This window comes from Zalophus californianus, chromosome 11 (genome assembly GCF_009762305.2).
Source record: "Zalophus californianus isolate mZalCal1 chromosome 11, mZalCal1.pri.v2, whole genome shotgun sequence".
NCBI classification, from domain to species: domain Eukaryota; kingdom Metazoa; phylum Chordata; class Mammalia; order Carnivora; family Otariidae; genus Zalophus; species Zalophus californianus.
This window is the reverse complement of record NC_045605.1, coordinates 86,222,221-86,248,109: the sequence shown is the minus strand read 5'-3', so window position 1 is coordinate 86,248,109 and position 25,889 is coordinate 86,222,221. Positions and strand designations below refer to the sequence as shown.

The 25,889-nt window shown below is 36.5% G+C and overlaps 1 protein-coding gene across 3 annotated transcripts in view; it reads left to right on the top strand.

The window, feature by feature from the left end:
* Positions 1-25,553, top strand: part of FBXO3 (F-box protein 3) — a 31,803-nt gene extending 6,250 nt beyond the window's left edge. Inside the window, exons 4-11 of one of the 3 annotated variants that reach the window (XM_027579218.2) lie at positions 9,752-9,866; positions 11,821-12,025; positions 13,147-13,192; positions 15,553-15,637; positions 16,471-16,593; positions 17,892-18,007; positions 19,111-19,301; positions 24,373-25,553. In XM_027579218.2, the coding sequence (XP_027435019.1) occupies positions 9,752-9,866; positions 11,821-12,025; positions 13,147-13,192; positions 15,553-15,637; positions 16,471-16,593; positions 17,892-18,007; positions 19,111-19,301; positions 24,373-24,546 (1,055 nt within the window). In that variant the 3' untranslated portion in view covers positions 24,547-25,553. Of the gene's footprint in view, positions 1-9,751; positions 9,867-11,820; positions 12,026-13,146; positions 13,193-15,552; positions 15,638-16,470; positions 16,594-17,891; positions 18,008-19,110; positions 19,302-22,032; positions 22,781-24,372 lie in introns of those variants that run through there. The other 2 variants (XM_027579219.2, XM_027579220.2) reach the window with 2 other exon arrangements.
* The last annotated feature ends 336 nt before the right edge of the window (positions 25,554-25,889 follow it).

The window sequence follows — 25,889 nt, the reverse complement described above, 5'->3', positions numbered from 1 at the left end:
CTAATCTGTAATTCACCATTCACATTTGGCCAAGGAAATAGGAAGCCTGTCTTGTTAAAAGGACCCTTGCTCTACTGCTTGTCCCATTTTTGCCTGCCTTGGGACCCACGTGATTATTTATTAGAAGGGAAAGCCGAACTCCTAGTGTCCTTATATTTGTTTTATTTATTTTTTAATCTTTTTAAAGATTTTATTTATTTGACAGAGACACAGCAAAAGAAGGAACACAAGCAGGGGGAGTGGGAGAGGGAGAAGAAGGCCTCCTGCGGAGCAGGGAGCCTGATGCGGGGCTCGATCCCAGGACCCTGGGATCATGACCTGAGCCGAAGGCAGATGTTTAACGACTGAGCACCCAGGCGCCCCTTTATATTTGTTTTATAATAAGCTCACTAACACTAAGATAGCTTGAGGATAACTATTGTGATTTCTTTCAAAGGAGTTTTTTTTTTTTTTAATCGAAAAATGGCCTCCTGTGTTAACCCTCTTTCTTATTTTTAGTGCAAGTAAAGTTTTGTTTGATAATCTAACAATTTAGAAAGACCAAATACTAAAGACCTGGATCTTTCAGAGTATAAGAGCAGCATAATAAAGTAAGGAAAGCTTTCATCCCTATTTTGACATTTACAGAATAGTGAAAACTAAGATTTGAACTAAGGTCTATTTGACCTCAGAATTTGTGGTCTTTCTACTATACTGTTATTGTCCAACTCTGGCAAGAAATATTAACAAGCTATTTCCCACTAATTTGATTTTTGCCCAAGAAAGTACATAAACAGATTACAGATATATTGCTACTTACCTGCTTTAGCTTCCAGGTTTTTTCAGATTTCTCCAAAGGAATTTTAAACATGTTTTGGTTCTACTGAGCTGAAACTGGAATCAGTTCTCACATGTATTCCTTTTGAACTAAGGTCTCTTTGGAAACAGTATTCCTTTTACATGTCATATTTCCACTGTAACTTCCCATGCAAACATGAATTTCATACAGACCAGGATCGCATGACTAGGTGCTTCAAACTGAATTGCTGGGAGGGAGAGGAAAGAGTGATTTGGTAGAGAGAGTAGAGCTTTGAAGGAAAGTATCCTTGATTAATATCTTTAATAGATTTTTTTTTCTTTTCTTTTTTTGGGGGGGGAAGAATAATATCCACTTGGTATGTGGGGTTAAATAATTGCAAGAGGAAAGTAATTCCAAAAATAGGTATTTGGTGGTGATAAATAAAATAGGTAAGGATTTGTAATAGCTATTTTTTATTATACACAAAGTAAGGCACTAAGCTAAGTACTCATATTATCCCATTTAATTTGCCAAAATCTTACGAGGTGTAGACAATTATTATTCTCGTTATATAGGTGAACTACCTAAGACATAATAAACTAAGCAAGTCGTTTGCCATCACAAAATAAAAGAGCCAGGATTTGAATATATAGCTGACACCAGAGCTATGGTCTTAACAATTGAAGGGAGAGAGGACCTATTCTATTTTGTACAGAGTGCCTTAGGACTCTTAGAGAGCTAGTCCAATATTAGGACATTTAGAATATGAAAATGTAGGCATGGTTCTCCTTTCAGGCACAGAGCTACCAAGAAAGGAAGAAACTAAAGATACATAGCAGCTTCTTTTTCTTTTCTTTTTCTTTCTTCCTCCTTTTTTTTTTTTTCCTCCATTTGGCATTCGCAGGTTTGCTGCTTACTGTTCTGTACCTGGTGGTTGGAGGTGAGGTTGTCAGAGACTTCCCTGATAGCCCCTGTTTTACTGCCAGGTGCCAGTTCTGTGGGGGTTTTGCCGTGAGCTGGAATGGGGTAAAAGCTGTTCGATATCTAGAATGCTGGGTACACTAGGGATGCCAGGCCTATGAGTTGTAGTACTGAGTCAGGAACTAGCTATTCACCTCAAGGGCCACAGTCCTTGACTCAGTCTCAAGGTTATGGAGATGGCAGAGATAGAAAGGAAACTTGGAAAGCAAATAGGCACTAGACTTGGGGAAAGTTTTACAGAGTAACTTGGAATTATCTAATGGTATATATCATTTATCTTCGAATTTCATATTTACCTTACATGGGGGCTTAGAACTTTAGAGTTGAAAGGAGCCTTTGAGATCATTTAGACCAGGGGCTAGCCAACTTTTTCTTTAAATGGCCAGATAGTAAATATTTTAGTCTTTGAGAGAGAGAGTTTCCATCACAACTATTCAACTCTCCTGTTATTGTGGGGAAGCAGCCATAGACAATACCTAAATAAAGGGGATGGCAGTGTTCCAAGAAAACTTTATTTATGAAACAGGCGGCAAGCTGGGATTTGATCTACAGGCTGTGGTTTGCCAATCCCTGATTTATACTAGTTCCCTCATTCTACAGGTGAAGGAACAGGCTCAGAGGAGTTTTAGGTGACTTACACAAGGTCCCATAACTAGTAAGTGATGGGTAACTCCTGGTAACCTCTTCCCTGCTTTTTCACAGAAGTAGGCTAAGGAGCAAGGAAAGTAAATGAACATTTATTGAGTGCCAGGAAAGCACTTTATTAAGCAGAGGGAACTTATTTAGTCCTCAGGATAATTGTCTCAAGTAGGTAGTATTATCCCCCATTTTGCAGATGAAACAGGGTTAAAGAGGTGAAATAACTTGCCAGAGATAACAGAGCTAGTAAGTGGTAGAGCTGAGATTTGAACCTGGTCTGGGTAGCTCCCAAATTCTCCGTTTAACAGGATGCCCCTCTAAACGTTGATTTTGTTGTATTGTAACCATGTATTTCATTATATTTTTCTCTTGTTGTTTTACTTTTTTCTGTCCAGCTGTCTCTTCAAGAAATTCTTAGTTTCTTAATGTTCTAATGTCCAACATGTAGCACTGACCATACCAATATTAGTTTCTATCCTCATCAATTTCTGACTCAGGCAGCTCTTCAACTTGTTTTCTTTTGTACTAAACCTTTTTATTCCTAAACTTTTTATTTTGGAGTAATTTTAGATTACAGAAAAGTTGCAAAGACAGTACAGAGAGTTCTTGTACACCCCTCACCCAGTTTCAGTTTCCCCTAACATATCTCCCTGTGGGACGTTTGTCAAAGCTACAGTTTTTGTTGGCACATTACTATTAACTAAACTCCAGACTTTGTTTGGATTTTGCCACATTTTCCATTAATATCCTTTTTGGATTCCAGAATTCAATCCAGAATACCACATTGCATTTAATTGTCATGTCTCCTTAATGTCTTCTGGTGTGTGGCAGTTTCTCAGTCTTTCCTTGTCTTGCATGATCTTGACAGTTTGAAGGAGTACTGGTCAGATATTTTGTAGAATATTCCGCAAATTGGCTTTGCCTGAAGTATTACTTATGATTAGATTGGAGTAATGGGCTTTTAGAAAGATTACCACAAAGGTGAAGTGCCCCTCTTATCATATCATACCTAGGGACACGTGATATCCACATGCCATCACTAGTAACATACAAAATGTGTGTGGATTCTAAGTGTACAGCTCGGCAAATTATCACAACGTAAACATGACCATTGTAACACCCTCCAGGTCAAGAAGTAGAATGATTTTCTGTACCTAGACTCTTCCTTCTTTCTCAGAAGTAACCACTATCCCCTGATTGCTAATGCCACTGAGTAGTTTTCTCTCTTTTTGAACTTTATATAATTTGCATGATTAAGTATATATTTTGTGTGAATTTTTTCTATTTTGTTTGTGAGATTCAGCTGTGTTGTATGTAACAGTAGTTTTTTCATTTTTGTCGCGAGTATGGCCTACCATTATATGGGTAGACTATAATTTATAGATTCATTCTACTGTTGATGGATATTGGGTTATCCCTAGGTTTTTGGCTATTATAAATAATGTTGCAAATAATTTTTGATGTACATATGAGCATACTTTCATTAGGTAAATATCTAGGATTGAGTTTCTTGGGTTGTAGAGTATGCTTATATTAAACTTCAAAAGATACTATTAATTTTCCAAAGTGGTTCTAAAACTTTACATTCCCACCAGCACTTTAATGTTGTTTTTTTCAGCCTTTCTAGTAGATATGTAGTAGTAGTTTTAATTTGCATTTCCCTAAGGATATTAAGTATGACAGTTTTATTTCTAGTTTTCCAATTTTCATGTCATTTTTTTTCCTGCTTTATTGCACTGACTAGGGCCTTCAGTACAGTATTGGATAGGAATGATGATAATGAGTGTCCTTATCTTTCTGATCACAGAGGAAAAACTTTCAACATTTCTCCTTTAAAAATGATGTTTGCTGGGGCGCCTTGGTGGCTCAGTCGTTAAGCATCTGCCTTCGGCTTGGGTCATGATCCCAGGGTCCTGGGATCGAGCCCCGCATCGGGCTCCCTGCTCAGCAGGAAGCCTGCTTCCCCCTCTCCCACTCCCCCTGCTTGTGTTCCCTCTCTGTCAAATAAATAAATGAAATCTTCAAAAAAAATATTAAATGATGTTTGCTGTAGGTTTTTTAATAGATAGTCTTTATCACTTTGAAGAAAGTCTCTTCTGATCCTAGTTTGTGGAGAGGGTTTTTGTTTTTGTGTTTTAAATGGATCCTTGAATTTTTGTCAAGTGACTTTCCAACCTTGTGATTATCACATGATTTTCCTACTTCATTCTGTTAATGTCCCAAATTGCATTCATTGATTTTTTTCTGAATATTAAACCAACTTTGCATTTCTGGAATAAACTTAATTTTGGCTGTAATATCCATTTTTTTTAATGTTTTATTTACTTATTCATGAGAGTGAGAGAGAGAGAGAGAGAGGCAGAGGGAGAAGCAGGCTCCCCGCCTAGCAGGGAGCCTGATGCGGGACTTGATCCCAGGACCCTGGGATCATGACCTGAGCTGAAGGCAGACGCTTAACCATCTGAGCCACCCAGGCGCCCTGTAATATCCTCTTTGAATGTTGGATTTGATATGCTAGTATTTGATTAGAATTTTTACATCTATGTTCATGAGAAACTTTGGCCTGTAATTTTTCCTTCTTGAAATGTTCTTGTCAGGTTTTGGTATCAAGATGAGGCTGGCTTTATAAAACCAGTCAGGAAGTATTACTTCTTTTTCTGTTCTCTGGAAGAGTTTATATAAGCTTGATATTATTTCTTGCTTAAATTATTCATAGAATGCACCAGTGAAGCCATTCAATTCTGGAGTTTTCATTGTGGGAAGGTTTTAAGTTAAAAATACAATTTCTTTATTAGATATAGGACTATTCAGATTTTCTACTTATTCTTATGTAAACTTGAGTATTTTTCTAGGAAATTGTCCACTTTATTTACATATTCCAATATATTGCTGTGAAATTTTTTAAAATATCCTTTTACCTTTGCAGTGCTTGTTGGATCTGTAGTGATTTCACATTTCCATTTCTGATATTTTTTGTGCTTTTTCTTTTTTTTAGAGATGTTATTTATTTATTTGACAGAGAGAAACACAGCGAAAGAGGGAACACAAGCAGGGGGAGTGGGAGAGGGAGAAACAGGCTTCCTGAGGAGCAGGGAGCCCATTGTGGGGCTCAATCCCAGGACCCTGGGATCATGACCTGAGCCGAAGGCAGACGCTTAACAACTGAGCCACCCAGGCGCCTCTTGTGTGCTTTTTCTGTTATTTTTTGATCAGTCTTACTAGGTAGGGGTTAATCTTTTTTTTTTTCTTTTTTTCTTTTACATAAAACAGGGGCAGGTGCTTTATTTTCAGTTTCTCCAGTGCAAAACCTGAGCCATGAAGTAGATGGGTGACTTGCTTCCAGTCTTCTGGTGGGAGCAGGCTGACTCACGGCTTCTGGCAAGCTGTGCAGCGAGGCTGATAACTTGTGTCCTTAGCCATGGCCCTGTTGCGAGTGAGATCCAGAAAGAAATCATGACATTTTTATTTTTAGGAGTGTTTATTGAGGATTGGTGGACTTCTTGGGAATTTTCCCAAGTTTGATAATTAGGAAAAAAGAACATGGAAATTAGGTAAAATTTTATTTGTTTATTTACTAATTTATTTTTTAAGATTTTATTTTAAGTGATCTCTACACCCAATGTGGGGCTTGAACTCACAACCCTGAGATCGAGAGTCACATGCTGGTAGGGTTTAATCTTATTAGCTTTTTCAAAGAACTGGCGTAGCCTTTGTCAGTTCTCCCTATATTCATTTCTTATTATCTCATTAATTTCTCTGATTTCTTTCTGAGTTTACTGTGGCATTTTCCTTGACTTGAGATGATTAGATCATAAATTTTTAGGCTTTGTTTTCTTCAATTGTTTTGCTATAAATTTCCCTCTAAGCATAGCTTTAGCTTTATCTCATAAGTTTTAATATGTTGTATTTTCATTAACCTGCAGCTCAAAATATTTTCTGATTTCTTTTGATTTCTTCTTTGACTCACAGGTTTATATAGAGATGTATTGCTAGATTTCCAAAAATTTGGGGGTTTTTTTGGTAATTTTCTTAATATAATTTATACTTTAGTTCTGCTAGGATCAGAGAATATCAGAGAATATATAAGTTGAGTCATTTGAAATTTGTTGTGATTTGTTCTCTGGTCAAGCATATAATCTCTCTTGGTAAATGTTCCTTGTACACTTGAAAAGAATGTATATTTTGCAATTGTTGGATTCAGTACTATGTATATAATTTAGGCAAAAAATGTTAGTCTTGTTCAAATCTTTTGCACTCTTACTGATTTTATTTTATTTTATTTTATTTATTTATTGTTGTCCACTTGTTCTGTTAGTTACTGAGAGAGGTATGTTAAAACTTATCAGTGTGGTAGGCAGAATTATGAGATAGCTCCAAAGATTCCTACCCTCACTGTGCATGCCTGGTATTAATAATAGCCTTCCTTTGAGTGTGAGTGGTACTGTGGATATAATTGATTTCAGTCCTGTTATTAGGTAATAGATGACAAAGGTGAATGGGCTTTGCAGATGTAATTAAGGTCCCAAATTAGTTGAATTTGAGTTAATCGTTAGTCAAAAGGGAAATTATCCTGAACAGGCCTGACCTAATCAGGTGAGCCCTTAAAAACTGGGCCCTTCCAGAAGGCAGATTTTGAAGCATGGGTCTTTCCTGTTGGCTTTGAGTAAGCAAGCTGGCATGCTCAGGCCCAGGTGATAGAGAATGGCAGGTAGTTTCTAGGAGCTGAGGGCCCCAGTTGAGCAACTGCAAGGAAATGAATTCTGACAATAACCAGTGAACTTGGATGAGGACCCCAAGCATAAGATGCATAACCTGAGATAGCAGCCACAGTTGACATGGTGGTTTCAGCCTCTGGGACCTGAGCAGAGAATCCAATTCAGTCATGCCCAGACTTCTTACCTTCAGAAACTATGGGATAATAAATGCATATTGTTTTAAGCTGCTAATAGTATAGCAGTAGAAAACTAATAACTATGATTGTGGATACATCTTTTTTCCATTTCAGTTCTGTTACTTTAAAAAATATATTTTGAAATTGGGTTATTAGGTGCACCCTTTTTGCCATTTCAAAAAACCTTCCATTACCTCTGATAATGCTGGGTGCCTTAAGGTCTATTTTAGTGATTTTAGTACAGCTATTCTAACTTTCTGTTACATATCTACATCTCTAAGATGTGCCTCTTGTACAGGATTGTGTTTTTTATCTGGTCAGTCTTTTAATACTAGATTATTTCGTTTATTTATATTTAATGTAATTACTAATGTATTTGAGTTTAAATATACTGTGTTCTTTTAAAAAATTTTTTTTAAAGATTTTATTTATTTATTTGACAGAGTGACAGTGGGAGAGGGAACACAGGCAGGGGGAGAGGGAGAGGGAGAAGCAGGCTTCCTACTGAGCAGGGAGCCTGATGCGGGGCTTGATTCCAGGACCTGAGCAGAAGGCAGACACTTAACGACTGAGCCACCCGGGCGCCCCAATATACTGTGTTCTTATTTGTTTTTTATTTGTGCTCCTGAGCAAGTGTTCCTTTTTTTCTGTTCTTCTTATCTTTTATTCTGTACCTCCCTTTCTTATTTATTATTTTTAGTGATTTACCCTAGAGATTAAATGATGCATCTCTGATTTAATTAAAATCTATTGTAAATTTTTATTTTTACCACTTCCTGGTCAATAAAAGGAGCCTTAGAATACTCAGTTATCACCCTCTTGCCTTTCATACTATAGTTTTTGTGATTTTAATTTTGAACGTATTTTCTATCCCTGAAAACATTATTATTATTTTATATATTCTATTTTATTTTAGATTTACCTCCATTTTTACCTTTTCTCATTGTTCTTCATTTCTTCCTGAATCTTCATGCTTTCATCTGGGATCATTTTTCTTCTACCTGAAGAATTCCTTTTAGTATTTTTTTTAAATGAGGTACTGCTACTGCTGAAGTTTTTCAGATTTTTTTGTTGTTGTTCAAAAATGTATTTATCCACACTTTTGAAGTATGTATTCAGTGGATATAGAATTCTAGTCAACGGGTTTTTTTTTTTTTTTTTTACCACTTTGAAGCTATCCTTCTGCCTTCTATTGTTTCTGTTGAGAATGTAGCTGTTAGTCTTATTGTTGTTCCTTTCAAAGTGACTGTATGGATTTTCCCCTTCTTTGGCTCCTTTTAAGATTTCTCTTTGCCTTTGATTTTCAGCGGTTTCCCAATAATGTGCCTAGATATGATTTTCTTTTCTTTCTTTTTTTTTAAATTTATTTATTTGACAGAAATACAGCAAGAGAGGGAAACAAGCAGGGGGAGTGGGAGAGGGAGAAGCAGGCTTCCCGCTGAGCAGGGGGAGCCCGATGTGGGGCTCGATCCTAGGACCTTGGGATCATGACCTGAGCCAAAGGCAGATGCTTAATGACTGAGCCACCCAGGCGCCCCGATATGATTTTCTTTATAACTATTCTCCACAGGGTTTATAGTGCTTCTTGAATCTATGGTTTGATGGTTTCATCGATTTTGGAAAATTCTCTCTGTATGCTGCTGTAAGTTTTGCTCAGCTTCTCGGCCACAGGTCTGCTTTCAGAATTGGCAATTGCCTCCAAGACAGGCTTGCTCCAAAGGCCCGGCTAACCTTTCAGTTTCCCAGTTCTTGTGATTGCCTCTCTGCCCCGTTCTCACTGTCTTTGAGGTTCTCCAAAAGCCTTGAAACCAATTTGCTGTTGTTCCACTTTTCTAGTTCTCAGCAAGAGGTTTGCTCCAACCACCTGGTGAACCATTACTGGAAATGAATCTCTTCTTTTGGTATTTGTAATCACTTCCTGCTTTTTAAAGCTGGAATAGATGGCAAGCTGACAAATGTGCAAAATTGGATTTAAATTAGTGGCTTCCCCACAGTATGAATCTATATCTATCTATGTCCTATATTTCTCATTAAGAGACAATGTCAAGACTCTTGAACAACATCAGTTTGGAGAACTTCTGGAGAGTTTTTTTTAATAGAGGGTGCGTTTTAAATGTGAGTGTTTAGATTAAGAAAAATGAGGTATACCCTTGCATTGTAATGTAAAATAATTACAATGCATCTCCCTCCTGTATACCTTTCCATATTTCACTGAGTGCCAGTGTTTTCCCTGTTGAGAGGAAACTGAGGAATTTCCTTCTCAGTGCTTCAAATGTCAGAGCCAAGCCAAAGTGAAATAATGTTGCTCTCAATTTTCAACTTATTTCCCTATATTTCAGCAGTACAATTTGGACAGAATTCACTTGTTCTAAGATTGTTTCACTGGCTAGCAGCAGATTGTATTTCTCCTTAGCTATAAGGCTTATTGTTTCTTCATAATTTGCTTTTTTGTGCATTTGCAGAGGGTGCTCGAGAGGAAGACCTAGATGCTGTGGAAGCTCAGATTGGTTGCAAGCTTCCTGATGATTATCGATGTTCGTATCGTATCCACAATGGGCAGAAGTTAGTGGTTCCTGGGTAAGAATGTTTGCCATTTGGGTTATTTTTAGTGACACACGTCATTTCCCAGAATGAAAATAAACAAATACAATTTGTAGTTACTCTTAACAGATTAAAGGAGTATAGGAATTCCCTCTTCTTCCTTATAAGAATCCAAAAGACAGAATCTATTGCTTGAATTTGATTTTCCTAAAATAAATATGTCTCATAAAAACAGCATTTTTATCAATGCATCTTTATACTTAAAAATGAAGTCTGGTTGGGGTTAGGGTGCATGCTGTACGTAGGGTGGATGTGTGTGCGAGTATATTTTAATTAAAACTGTTCAGAACCCTTGAGGTCTTTATCCTATTATAGGCCAGGTAAATTGTTTTGGAGAGCTTGATGTAAATTCTGTGTACCATACATGTAAAAAGCAATAATTTATTCAGAGCTACATACACTAAAGAAAATAGAGTTTTGTCCTATTCAGGCATAGCTTGTAATTGAGTGGCCTATTTTTAAGAGGAAGTATTCATTGTGGAACCTTTTGGCAAAAGCAGACATACAATAGCTGTCAGATTCATTCACAGTGTTAAAAGCTATATACTTTGGGCCTACTCGTTTTGTTCTTTTATGAAATTAAGCTATTTCAGAGACGTTGCACTTAAGAAATGTTCGTAAGAACTTAGGGAGAACTTTGCATTGTTCTTAATGGAACGTGGCGTCTCTTTGTGTGTGAAGAATCGTATGAGGCCTTGTTACCATTTTAGATGAGGGTTGAGTGAGTACAGGGTGATCATACTGAGATTATAAGGTAGTATGCAGAAATCAAATATTGGGCAGTTAGGATGAGATAAGCCTAAATTACTAGCTGTTTTTTTCTAGTCTTTTTTCCCTATTGAACTGAAACTTGACAAAAATTGAAAAATTGTCATATTTCAAGAGCAAATAAGAGAGAACTTTATTAGCCCAGAATTGACACGACAAACAGGTCATAATTTCTTTTTTTTTTTTTTTAAGATTTTATTTATTTGACAGAGAGAGACAGCAAGAGAGGGAACACAAGCAGAGGGAGTGTGAGAGGGAGAAGCAGCCTCCCCGCTGAGCAGGAAACCCGATGCGGGGCTCGATCCCAGGACCCTGGGATCATGACCCGAGCCAAAGGCAGATGCTTAATAACTGAGCCACTCAGGCGCCCCCAAGTCATAATTTCTATGCAGGGATTTATATCTACCCACAGTTTAAACAGTGAGACTTTAGGATAGGAATCCTATCATTAAGGATTCCTTCCATCAAGGACCAATACCTCTGTTCTCATGTATGTGCAGTGAGATCAGTTTAGACCCCATGCATCCCAAGTGTATGAAAATTTGGGCAAGGTTTAGATTGATTTACATTAATATTGTCTGGGAGGATAGGATAAGCTAAAAGTTGTATCAAGATAAAGGTATCAGAGGGGCGCCTGGGTGGCTCAGTCGTTAAGCATGTGCCTTCGGCCCTGGTCATGATCCCAGGGTCCTGGGATCGAGCCCCGCATCGGGCTCCCTGCTCCGCTGGAAGCCTGCTTCTCCCTCTCCCACTCCCCCTGCTTGTGTTCCCTCTCTCTCTCTGTCAAATAAATAAATAAAATCTTTAAAAAAAAAAAAAAGATAAGTATCAGAGTTTTACCCCTTTAAACTTTAAAATAGTCGCACATGCATATATAGCAAAACACTAGCAAATCAGTATATCCCGGCAAGATAGTCTTGAAAGCAGTAAACTATTTTTCTTTTAAAAAGGCTTTTTAGACGTTTTAGACATTTAGGCTTTTAATTTAAATCAGAATCTTTCCACTCGAGTTTGAATGTAAAGAAATTGTAATGTTTTTGGTAATTGACATGTTAATCAGTTCTTATAAAGCTGTCAGTAGGAAATTATCATTCATCAAAAAGATGAAGCACAGCTGTTTGTTTGGCCCTGAAATTGATTAAATTTTTGTCTGTGCTCTCAGGTTGTTGGGAAGTATGGCGCTGTCCAATCACTATCGTTCGGAGGATTTGTTAGACGTCGATACAGCCGCTGGAGGCTTCCAGCAGAGACAGGGACTGAAATACTGTCTCCCTTTAACTTTTTGCATACATACCGGTTTGAGTCAGTACATAGCAGTGGAAGCTGCGGAGGGGCGAAACAAAAATGAAGTTTTTTACCAATGTCCAGTAAGTAGGAAGTGTGTTTAAATGCGGCTATAAGATGTGTTCTGATGAGTGTATAAATGTGTGCAGTAGGAGTTTTCAGGGCTGTAGAATGGGCATAGAGCATTATACAATGTGATTATAGACCCATCTAATTAGAGGGCTAATATTCAGTCATAATATTCTGACATTATGGAATGCCAAAGGAAAATTTTACCTGTGGAAAAACAATGCAAACCATTGTGCACACAGAGGGAAGGCTGTGATATGTGTTAAGGCAATTTAAGTTTAAGGAAAACTAAAGTGATTTGTTGAAGTAATTATAATATACATTTCTAACTTAAAAAATTTAGCTTTTGAACATCATTTGACTCAAGTTCTGAGTGCAATAGAAACTTTTTAAACTCTTCATTACATAGTTGAGTTGTTGAAAAGTGTGGATCCTTTTTTAGGAGGCTTTTGTTAAGATTTAAATATGATCACAGAAAATGTGGTATTTGGTTTCATTCTTCTTCAGTTCTTCGTAATTTCTCAGTTGTAGATCTTCTGGCCTCATTTTTGCCAAAAATGTGAACTTTTAACTTAAAAGAGGAATTTAAAATAGAAAATCATAGATACCCGAGACATGTGACTCCATATAACATTGAAAATATTTAAAGAGCTTCCATAGTTTTATTTTTTTCCTAAATATTTTCATGCATTTTAGCTCATTTTTGATTTGATACCTCTGTAAGATTGTAGGATGAGGGCTTGGTCCCTCCATTTACTGAGAGAAGTGACCAACCTAGAATTGTTCAGGTCTCTTGACTCCGAATCTAAAGCCCTTTCTTAATAGGCTGTATATCATCTTACCTTAACTTCCTAACTAAAGGATAATTTTTTAGTTCGCTGTAACAGTAATGGCAGCACATAAGCGTTTTAACTGTTATTGAGAAGTGCCTGGCACTCTTCTTTTTGGAAAGGACCTAAATATAGAAATCATAAGAGCAGGGACTGAAAAGTATGAGTAATGTCCGAGTGTTAGTTAGAGCACTTGTTATTTTTATCTATTCTGCCTTGTCTCCAGGGAAAGATACAGATAATGAACAATGAGAAATTAAGTAAAATGTCTTTTTCTCAATTATAATGTTCTTTTTCTCACCTAGGACCAAATGGCTCGGAATCCAGCTGCTATTGACATGTTTATCATAGGTAGGAGAAAAAATAGTCTTCCTTTTCCTTTCTTCTTCCTGATCAAAAAAATTAAATTGGTAAAAATTTTGCAGTTACTTGATCAGCTGGCAATTTATACTTGTCTTTCTTAAAGTTTGTTGGTTTATAAAGTACTGTATCTAGGCTCTCATTTGAATAGCCCTTGTACTTTGTGTGAATTTGTTTTCTACTTGGAAAAAAAGCCATGCCCTATATAATCTTGTGCTCTTAGGACTCTGCTGTAGAACAGGGGAATGAATAGGATTACTATGAGTGTGTATATAGTTACCTTACACATGCATGCATTTTCCATCAATCATGTTAATACATAATTGGAGACAGATAAAACAACTTTATACCTATAAAGTTTGTGGTGCTGATGATGGGAAAATACTGACAAATCACTAGAGATCTCAGAACAGCAGTCTTCGGAGACCAGTATAAACTGGGCTCCATGAACTCTTTGGCTCAACTACTTTTTCTTGGCCTTCCAAGGTATTTCTCATAGGATTTTGAGAACAATCCAGTTTGTTTGCAATTGCAGCTCACCCGTTTGCTGTTCATCCAGCTAAGCTCTGTGAGTTTCTCAATCTTGGTTTGGTGCTGGTCTGACATGGTGTGGAAGGCCCCACCGCTAGCTACAGCAGGGTTCTAAGATCTGATGAATACCATTCTGGTAGCTGGGATTTCTCCTGGAATAAGAGAGCAAAGCAAAAGATTTGAGATGCGCTGAGGGAGGAGAGGTGAAATGGGATGTTAGTGCTGGGAGGAGAGACAAGAAAGTGGCTTCCTTTAAGCTGCCTTGATAAAACCCTAGTGCTACCAAAGAGACGGCAAGATAACAGGCTTACTTTAAAAGGTAAACTACCTCGGGATGTATAAAAATCCATCTTGATTCAACGAAGTTTGACACTCTTGGAATTTTTGGTAAAACACAAGATGGAATCTCCTGGTATTCAATGAATTATTAATAGATATTTGAAAAAACTAGAATCTCTGTAGTTGGGAAGTTAAGGTAAGGTAAGTTGAGTGGTGAAGACTGCATAGAAAAGACTGTCCTCATTTTAAAGAACACACTTGGGTGTGTATTATTATAAATTAAGGTACCTTAAAATACACCATGCCAATTTCATTTTTATGTAAACCATGAAAAATTTGTGGTTTTTTTACTGTAACATTTTATTCCATGAAATATACAAAATGATGTTTTAAACTTCATAGGGAAATCACTAGTTTTAAAAACAAAATTGTAGCTTCTATGAATTTTAATGACATTATTCATGTGCCTCTTTAGTATCTCATTCAGAGTGGATAGATGGTAGGTAATCATTTAACTAGAACAGTCAATAATTAAAGGATTAGAATTGGCCATTCATTAGTAGATGTTGAGAAAAGAGCCAACTATTGTAGCTTACCCTCTCTCGGTTGATGCCTTTAAAATTTTAAAGCTATAAACCCTAAGACCAAGCTTAAATTGTATCTTCTATTATTCCCTAAATAGAATAATAAGTAAATACTATAAATTTAGCTCCATTGTTCAGCATGGCAGAGTGTGAGAACTATGTTAATAGAAACAAGATTACAGAGAAATCCAGTGAATAACATTGATTCAGGGACTAATATTGCCAAGCACTGATTGTATTAATAATAGATGTGGGGGTCTGAGAAAGTTACGTTGTGTTACCTAGAAGGGGTAAACATAATTCATGTAAATACTTGTCCAGTGATCCACTCACTAGATCATGGATGTGTGGTCTGGTCTGGACTGGACTTTGAGCTGGTCACTGAGAATATGGAGGACCGCTCTGCATTTGAATCTGCCGTGGTGCAACTAGACTACTTTGGGATTGGTTTGACGCCCAGAACTGTACAGTGCTATACCCCTGTTAGATGCCCAGGCTGAGCCTGGCTTCTGCCAGAATTTTGTGCATGAGTCAGGCGGTACCTGGGCCAAGGGTATATACCCTGATTGTATGAGGATAGGTGCTGATATTTTTCCTGTAGTTTCTTCCTAGACATAGCTGTATCTGTATCTCCTTTGTTCCATATGTTCTAGAAATTATAGACAGAAGAAGGCTTTTCATTCTTGTACCAGCACAAAATAAAGTTTAAATCTATTATTTAATTATAAGTATAAAAAGTAGTTTGAAGGTAGATGGAGGATTCCCTAGCAAGGTAGTTGGGAATGAGATGGATAGAATTGAGAATAGAAATTGACCTGATAATGGACTAGTAGAATTATAAGTGTTTCTAGTTTTGATCTCATATCTTAAGCATAGAGAAGTTATCATTGTTTCCTATATAGATTTTACAAAAATTATTTGTCCTTTTCTTCCTCCCCACCCCTTCCTGGTTTGTAGGTGCTACTTTTACTGACTGGTTTACTTCTTATGTCAGCAATGTTGTATCAGGTGGCTTCCCAATCATCAGAGACCAGATTTTCAGGTATTTCACTCAGGACTAAAATGATTATAAATCAGAAAAAAGCCATTAGTTACACATCTTGAGATGAAGTTTCAAAGAAGGTTAATAACAGAACCTCTCATTATCTTAAGTGCCACTGTGTTAGTCCCACTTTAAAGCCACATTTAAACACTTGAATAGCCAATATTTTTCTTACCTTGGAGGATCCAGAGAATAAACTGATTTTTATTTTGAAGTTATGGCTCTATGGTATAGTTTTTTATACATAGTTTCTTTTTTGGGGGGAAAAAGGCTGTTTGCCAGTTAATGGATTTATCATGAATAGCAAGTCAGTAACTGTTAACTCTTGGCAAATATTATATATCATCTATAAATGAAACATCCAGGTATTATAGATAGTATTAGAGGTGATAATGGTTCACAGTAGCCTGGTTGGCAGAAATGATAGATTAATTATAAATTAGAGGTCTCTAGAGTAACACACCAACACATTTTATTGTCAGAGCCACTGTTGATAGGGTTTTCAGATGTCCCAAAAGTTTCCTGGCTCTGAAAACTGAGATAAGCTCTTTTTAGTTTTCAGTTTAATTGCTGAATCATTATTCGAACCACTGATCATTGAGCCTTGATGCTGTCATTACTGGTCTGAAGTCTTCAAGGTTTTCTAGTTTGCTTGTAATTTATAATTTTCTTCTAAGCATCATAGGACTATACCTTTAAGTTCCCAAATACGGTTTAAATTTTTGATCGTAAGGTAAAATATAAGCTATTTTGCATTGTATCTTGAAATCTTTTATCTTACAGACTTGAAGTTGGTTGATTTAAAAAATGTTTAATGTTTTAAAATTATCTAGATATGTTCATGATCCAGAGTGTGTGGCAACAACTGGGGACATTACCGTTTCAGTTTCTACATCGTTTCTGCCAGAACTTAGCTCTGTCCACCCGCCCCACTACTTCTTCACATACCGAATCAGGTGAGAGATGTAAATGGGGTACAGCCTGTGGATGTGTTGTTATAGCCCCCTTTGACATGGTCCATCAAACATTTTGAAAGACAGCTTTTTGCCGAGGTGTGGAGGAAGGTGGATAACAAAAATTTTTATCATCTAGTATAATACATAATTTTATAAAGTATAATTTTATAATCTAGTATCATCTAGTACCTTGAGTTTACAGTAACCTCCAAGTTACTTAAGTTATTTCTTGCAAATGTACTGTGTTTAAAGAATTGTGCCAGGTACTTCATGAGGTGGACACTAAGTTATAATCATCATGAAATCTCTCTATGAGAGTTGCATTTAGAAGCTATCAAATTGTTCAAGATAAAACCAGGCATTTTAAATTTCACTTAGGCTGTCTATATTGATTAAAACTCTAATAAATATTTATCAGTGCTGCCTGTATATCAGCCATGGTGTTAAGCATTGAATTTGGTTAAATAAAAAATAAATATTAAATTCACTTCAATACTCTGTGCTGTGACATAAAGATAACTCATTGCTTTAAAATATTAAGAATACTTTGTTTTTAGATATATTTTATATAATTTATGATATATTACAGATATTTAAAAAATATATATGCATATATACATACTGGAATTATTTTTGCTATGTATACTAACCAGGGAGCATCCTAGGATTTTGGTATTATATGCAGCCTTTGATATGTCCAGTTACACATGTACAGATGTTTGTTATTTTAATTGTTTAATTCAGATCCTATGTAAGATTGAAACATGCTTAGAATAGTAACATTGACACTTGCTTATAGGGTATTCCAAAAGAAAATAAGAGACAGCAGATTCCTAGAGAAAGGGGGGAAATAATAGTACTGGGAAAGAGTCAAGGTGTAATCCTAGTAACTGATTGGTGACATTTTTCTTTGAGCTTTCTAGAAGTTAATGGAAAAAAGGAAAATGTCTTCAGTCTCAGTTTTTTAATAAAAATTTTTAAAGAAAACTAAAATTTTTTATTGCACTTTATCTGGAAAGCATTTCGTACATTGATCTTTACTTGAAGAGCAAAAAATTATCACCAATGTGTTCATACATTTTTATGTTCCCCATTCTATTGTTGATTCTTGGCAAGTCAAGTGTGCAAATTGGGTAAAGGCATTTCTGTGGGAGAGTCAAGCTAATCATGCCCATAATTTTGAGAACTTTCAGAAATAGGTGGTTAACACAGACGTTAGTCCAAATAATTTAGCTCTAAAGTAAAAGAAACCAAATCAGGTCAGATTTGTGTCTCTACCACCCCATTTCCTTCTCCAGGATTGAAATGTCAAAGGATGCACTTCCTGAGAAGGCTTGTCAGTTGGACAGTCGCTATTGGAGAATAACAAATGCTAAAGGTGATGTAGAAGAAGTTCAAGGACCTGGAGTAGTTGGTATGTATATAACTCAAGATTTGGGTTTATAGATCAGTTGCCTCTAAGACATTTTGGAGAGGATATATGTGACATACAGCTTGGAAAAGGCACGATGTAGTTAGTGGATAAGACTGTGTTTTTTTTAAAGATCTCTCTATTAGGGAGAGAGAGAGCATGACCGGGAGGAGGGGCAGAGGGAGAGGGAGAGAGAGAATCTCAAGCAGATGCCCTGCTGAGCCTGGAGCCTGACATGGGGCTTGATTTTACCACCCAAGAGATCATGACCTGAGCCGAAATCACGAGTTGGACGCTTAACCATCTGAGCCACCCAGGCGCTCCAGGACTGTGTCTTTTAATAGCTATGTTTACAATGTGAAAGATATCATAGATTCTGGGCTTCTTGTAACTCCAATACTTTGCTTCATAAATATAATGTGTAAAGATCATTATCCTATTAGTTTAGTACCTTAAACATGAACTTTTCTAAAATTACAGCAAACAGTTATTCAGGGATTGATTTTCCATTCTGTGGATCACCTGAGTTCCTTGTTAGCTTCTTAGGTTCATCATCTTTTTTAGCTGGATAATTATTCACTGTCATATTCTGTAGGGTTACCAGGCATAGGGCAGAAAGAGAAAATAAATTTCATATTGGTCATCTTTTTGAAATTTGGGGGAAATGTTAAAATCAGTAGCACAGGGGCGCCTGGGTGGCTCAGTCACTGGGCATCTGCCTTCAGCTCAGGTCGTGATCCCAGGGTCCTGCGATTGAGCCCCACATGGGGCTTCCTGCTCCGCGGGAAAATTCTTCCTCTCCCACTCCCCCTGCTTGCGTTCCCTCTCTCGCTGTCTCTCTCTCTCTGTCAAATAAATAAATAAAAATTAAAAAAAAAATCAGTAGCACAGATTCTTATTTGTGGGTTTCAATCATCATTAGCTCCGGTTGTCATTGACCGTTAGCCTTTTAAAAGATTTCGATTACCGGGGCGCTTTAGATTTTTTTTTCTGATTGTGCATTTACTTTAACATAGTTTATATAATCTCATAGAGGACATATCTTATTTGCTATAATGAAGAACTGAATTTTATACTTTGGTTTCTTATTACTGTTTTCTCTGCAGGTGAATTTCCAATCATCAGCCCAGGTCGGGTATATGAATACACAAGTTGTACCACATTTTCTACAACATCAGGATATATGGAAGGATATTATACCTTCCATTTTCTTTACTTTAAAGACAAGATCTTTAATGTTGCTATTCCCCGATTCCATATGGCTTGTCCAACATTCAGGGTGTCTATAGCCCGATTGGTGAGTTAAATTTTCCTCTGGGACTGATTTCCATGCTTTGTAGAATTAACTCCACAGAGGGATTTTGTTGATTAGCCAGACAAATGGTTTATAAATGGTATTCCAGAGAACCCTAGAGATTCTGAGGAAATATCGTGGGGGGCCATGTGAATATGTGGGGGTGGTGGATAATAAGCTAGACTCCGTACATTTCAGTCAGAATAACTGTACTCTGTTTAGCTGTTTTTTGTTTTTGTTTTTGTTTTTAATAGATGTCTTTTTTTTTTAGCAGTTTTAGATTCACAGAAAATTGAGCAGAAGGTACAGAAATTTTCCAAATACCCCCTACCCCCATGCACACACAGACTTCCTCATCATCAGTCTCCCACCAGAGTGGTATTTTTGTTACAGTTGATGAACCTACATTGGAACATCATAATCACCCCAAGTCCGTAGTCTACATTAGGGTTTACTCTTGGTGTTGTACATTTTTTGGGTTTGGACAAGTGTATAATGACACATATCCACCATCATAGTATCATGTAGAGAGGTTACTGGTTTTAAAGGTTCAGCCTCTTTTCCACCATTTCCAGAAAAAATTCTGTGGCCTAATGAGAAACACCACACTAGACCAGTTAAAATAGGCTTTATTTTATTTCATTAAGATTAGAAAAGCAATTTCTTGCAGTGTTTTTGCTAAAAATCCCAATTTTGTAAAATAATACAAATGTCCTAGAGAGGGACTACTAAAAGTGCAAGTCTACCCGTTAAATCTTCTTTGTAGTCATCTCTCTTTGGGATCATTTCCTAAGTCAACTAGCTATAATTTTAAAAAATCTCACTTTTAGGATTACTTTATGATAGTGGCAGTACCCTAATCTTATGGATTATAAAATCAATAAAGAGAATTAAGAGGCTCCTGCTATACAATAGAAATAAATCATGACTCATATACCCAGAATGTGACTGAGTGGTAGGTGTTGAATGTTCAGAAAGGGCCCTCTGGCTCCTGGGAAGATGGACATAGGATTAGTCTGACCCAGAGCTGACACATTCCTAATGCCAGTCTGGAAAGAGAAGGATGATACGAGATTTACGCTTGCATATCTGGCGAAAAGGATCTACCCTCTGGGTTTAGAAGTGAAGTTTAGCTTCCCTCGCAGTGCAGGAATATTTTCTACTGTATATTTCCAGTACTAGGAATTTGTTACTTCTTTTAACAGTCTCCTGTTTTTGACTAGTCCAGTTTCTGTCTGAGATTGGTTATCATCCATGAATGCTTGATACAGGTCATTGGTGAAGCCATCTGGGGCTAGAGTTCTCTGTGGGCAAGTTTGAAATAGTTTAATTTCTTTCATAGATTTCCTACTTTTTATTTCACTTGTGGTCATTTGTGTCTTTTAAGGAAGTCCACTTTGTCTAAATGTTGAATTATTGGCACAAAATTATTTATAATATTCCCTTGATATCCTTTTAATGGCCACAAGAACTATAGTCATATGTCCCTTTTTGCTCCTAATAATATTAATTTATATCTTCTCTTGAGTTTATCTAAGGGGTTTATCTCTTTTGTTAGTCATTTGAAAGAACAACTTTGGGTTTCACTGTGTTTCTCTGCTGTTTACTGATTTTCTATTTCATTGATTTCTGTGGTTTTCTTTATTTCTCTCCTCCTACTTACTTTGGGATTCATTTGCTTTTTTACCAGCTTCTTAAGGTAGAAGGTTAGATTATTAATTTTAGGCCTTTCTTTTCTCTAAAGCACTATTTTGGCTGTATTTCATAAATTTTGATGTGTTGTTTTCATTAACATTTAATTCAACATATTCTGGGATTTCCCTTGTAATTTTATTTTGATCTGTAACTTTTCTAGGAATGTGTTAATTTTCAAACATTTGGAGGTTTTCCAGTTAACTTTTGTTTACTGATTTCTAATTTTGTTATGGTTAGAGAACTCGCTGTGTGTAATTTCAATCCTTTTAAAGGTTTTATATCCCAGCATTATGGTCTGTCTTGATTACTAATCCCTGTGCATTTGAAAAGAATGTATATTCTGCTAATTGAGGGAATATTGTCCTGTAAATGAAAGTTCAAATTGGTTGACTGTTTTTCAAGTCTTCTATATATTCACTTTTTTTTTTTTTTTTTTTGGTCCTTGTTCTCTGAAAGATGATTGTTGAAATCTCCAACCATAATTACAGTTTTGTCTATTTCTCTTTTAAATTTTATCAGATATGCTTCATGTGTGTTGAAGCTCTATAATTATATGGAGATATGCTTAGGATGATTATGTCTTTTTAATGAAGTGCTTTCTTTTATTATTATGAAATCTCTCTCTTTGATAATATTTCTTGTCCTAAAATTGCTAATATTCCTGACCTAAAGTGTAAAGAATGTTGAGGTTTGTTTGGGCAGGCAGTTAAGTTATTATGGGGTCAGCTTGATCCTGGTGAGACTTGTTTTTAATGTTTGTTAGGGTGGGTATAAAGTAGTCTTTAATTTAGGATAGCAGTTCTCAAACTTTTTGGTCTTGTGGCTCCCTTAAGCTTTTAAAAGTTGTTGAGGACTCCAAAGAACTTTTGTTGATGTGGGTTATGTCAATATTTATCATGTTAGAAATGAAAACTGAGAAATTTTATAGTATTTACTTACTCTTTTTTTAAAGTTTACAATTTTTAAATTTATAATTTTAAATTATAATAATAAACTCATTACATGTTCAACCCTCTTAACTATGTTCTTACTTATTTAGAGTTTTAATTTCCTCCCAACCACAAATACGCATATAAAATCTTGACCTGCCTTGTGGAAAATGTTTCTCTCTCTCAAGGATGAGATATCAATACAAAGAAATGAAAATTCTGGACTTCTAATCAACATGAAAGAGGCAGTGGGGATTATATTTGTATGGTGTTGTATTTGTATTGTACCTTTCCTGTTGAAATACTAGTTTTCTTGATATGGAAACTGAATTGTTCTCCTTTTTTGTGCCCTAACCATATGATAATTACTGTATTTAATACTTCCTTTTGCTTTATACTTTGAATGTCACTACAAAATACACTTTTGGTTTCTCTTAAGCCTTTTCTTGCTTTAGGTGATTTGTTGTTTGCTTTTGGACACTTTAGAGGTTCCTGCTGCTTACTTATTTCCATTCTTATCTGTGTGTGCCTCTTTCCGTCTGCTGCTTCTGTATGTACACTTTTATCTGACGTCAGCAGTCTCCCTCTTTAGCCACACTGACTTTAACATTTTTTTCTGATTTCTTCTTCAATAAGATGACTAATGATCATACTACCTGAATTTAATGTTTTAGGATTTCCTAAGCCTTCCCCCTTGCCCCTTTTGAACCTTCTACTGAATTTTAAAGTCTTCATTCCCTAGATTTAAAAAATATCAAAAAATAAAAATAATGGAATATCATGTCATATTTATGTATATTTTCTCTGATTGTTGTTAATGTTGTTGTTATTAGTGTTATAATAAATCCTAAGTGACAATCCTTTGACAACTCCTAAAGAACAATTTTTTTCTCCCACATTAATTAATTTGCTTGCTCAACAAATATTTATTGAGTCCCTGTGAGGTGCTGGGGAAACGCAGTGAACAATACAGCCAGAATCTGCCTTCGGGGATGTACTGTACAGCATGCTGACTATAGTGCACACTGCATTGCATATTTGACAGTTGCTAAGAGAATAAATCTTAAAAGTTCTCATTACGAAAAAACATTCTGTAACTACGGTGACGGATGTTAACTGGATTTACTGTGGTGATCATTTTGTAATATATACGAATATCAAATGAATATCAAATCATTATGTTGTACACTTGGAACGAATGAATGTAATGTATGTCAATTATACCTCAATAAAAAAAAAGAAGAAAGTTGAGGAAATTAAAACACAAACAAACAAAAAAAACCTCTGCCTTGGAATTTACATTCTAGTTGGAAGAGACAGGAGTAGCAAATAAACACTACCAAGTTATACCAAGTAGTAATAAGTGCTGTGGAGAAAAATCAGAGTAAAGGATATATAAGGAGTGTCCTGTTCGGTTGTTCTAATATAAAGATGTGTCACGAAAGGCCTTGGCAACATTTGAGTTAAGACTTGAAGTAGAGGGAGCCAGGTGGATATATGTGGCAGAAGGATGTTCCAAGCAAAAGCATAGTAAGTGCAAAGGCCCTGAAACCCTGATGTTACATAAACATACTAATTCTTGGCATGTGTGAAGAACAGCCAGTGTAGCTGGAGGGCCGTGGCCGGGGGACAGTGGTCAGAGGTGAGATCGGAGGCATAGCGAGTGCTGGATACGTGAGGCCAGAAAGGCCTTTTACTGACAACACATCCCAGGTTTCCCAGTAGTTCCCACATCACCAGCTAGGTGCTCCTTGCTGTTCAGAACTCTCTCCAATATAGCGACTCCTCTCCCTGAGTCTTCAAACGTATGAGAGAGAAAAATTGACAGCAGAGGAAGTCCAAGACTTTATCAGAGACACCGCTTAAGCAGAATTGAAGTTTCCATGAGATGTTCAACCTCACTGTTGCCCCTGTTCTGAGAGCCTTCAGCAAGTTAATTTCCAAGTAGATGCTGCCCCTGGTGATTGAATTGAAATGATAGATCTTTATAGTAGGAGTTCAGTAGAAGTCTGTTAGACCTGACAGTACATGTAAGTTACCAGTAGAGGTCACACCTTATTAATATTTTGGAGTCCTCTTTTCTGTCAGCATATAGATTAATGATGAATTGTTACTTAATACACTAAAATAAATCCAGTAAAATTTTATCTTGGGTTGTTAGAAGTGGTCTGTTGGCTGCCTTGTACAAATCATCAACTGCCATGTAAAGTGTAAGTACTGTATGAGTGAAACAGATTTACCATTAAAACCACATTGAGCCTTTTAAAACGTGATATACATTCTAGAATCTTGCATCAGCACGTGCATTTATGAAAATACACGGTTCAACTCCATAAAAATTCCTGTTTGGCATGTCCAGTTGTTTAAATTCTAGATAAACGAGAATTTGTGTAAAAGAAGTATAAAAAACTGATGGAAGTTCTTATCAAAAGATTGTTTTCTCTTTTAAGGAGATGGGTCCTGATGAATATGAAGAGATGGAAGAGGAAGAGGAGGAGGAGGAGGAAGACGACGACGACGACTCGGCGGGTATGGACGAGTCTGATGAAGACGATGAGGAAGAGAGACGGAGGAGAGTCTTTGATGTTCCCATTCGAAGACGCCGCTGCTCTCGCCTTTTTTAGGGAGGCGGTGCTGATGGAAGCACTGGCATGAATCCACTTGTTAAATAGATTTCCCAATAATGTAAATAACTAAATTGCTGTCTGCATATAGCAGGAAAAGTAGCATGAAATATTGTTCCAGGCCCTGGGTTCTATGCGATGCCATGTTAGGAACTGGATTGTTTTGGTTTGCTTTGTGTTTTTGAGGAAGAGGAGGAAATGGGAATCTTTTTTTCTTTCTCCCTCTTCTAGAAGTCAGTGGGAGAATAGTTCTCTAGCTAAAGAACAGACATTTCTTTGTTTCAAAATATTTTATACTTCTACGAATGTGGAAATGGGAGGGAATTGTTTTGAATAAGGATTGAAAAATGTAGCAGAAATACCTACACAAGGATAGAGAGGAACTATGTGAATAATTCTGTGAAAAGACTTCTTGCAGTTGTGAATTATTTAGAAATGAACAGAATTTGTAATTAGGCTAATACATTTAGCGATTCCTATATATTTTGTACTTACAGGGAACTAATGGACTAAATAGCTTGAATGCTAGTTGTTTGTCCTTTCTCAGACAATCTATCCTTGGATTTAAAGGTTTCATCACTACCACCTTGAACTTAAAGTCTTCATCATTATGACCTTGCATTTAGTTTTCAACTCTACCAACCTTGAATTTAATTTAAAATCTTCAACATGACAACCTTGAATTTAAAGTCTTTAATGCTATGACCTTTATCATATTGTTCACAGATGCATCATTTTTGAAATGTAGTGTGTGAAAGTATGTATTGTGTTGTTTATTAACAAGAGTCTTCACAATGTCTCATGTAGTCTAAATTTGTAAATACTGCTTCTGTTTTGTTTCTCCTTTATACACTTGACTGTCTATGTGATAAGTGACCTGAGTTTTATGTTAAGTATGTTTTCCTGAAACATGGATTTTTTTGTAATTATATAACAGAGTTTGGAATGAAATCCTCCAAGTGGCAAAAACTCACATTTTAAAAACGAATTTTGGTTCTGACCCTGTATTTTGTGTAATTGCCTATTTTCCATAAACTAATATTAATCAGCCTTTGCTGTCAGGGTGGAAGATGAAATCGCTATTCATTGTCCTATTGCCAGAGGCCCATTCAAAGTTATTTCCTGGCTTTGACTATATCCTGTCATATGCCCTACCTTCCATTTTCCCCAAGAATACTTATTTTTTTAAGGTTTTATTTATTCAGGCTCCCCGCTGAGCAGGGAGCCCAACATGGTGCTGGATCCCAGGACCCTGGGATCATGACCTAAGCCGAAGGCGTACACCCAACCGACCGAGCCACCCAGGTGCCCCAAGAATACTACTTTTGTAGGGAAAACTATAG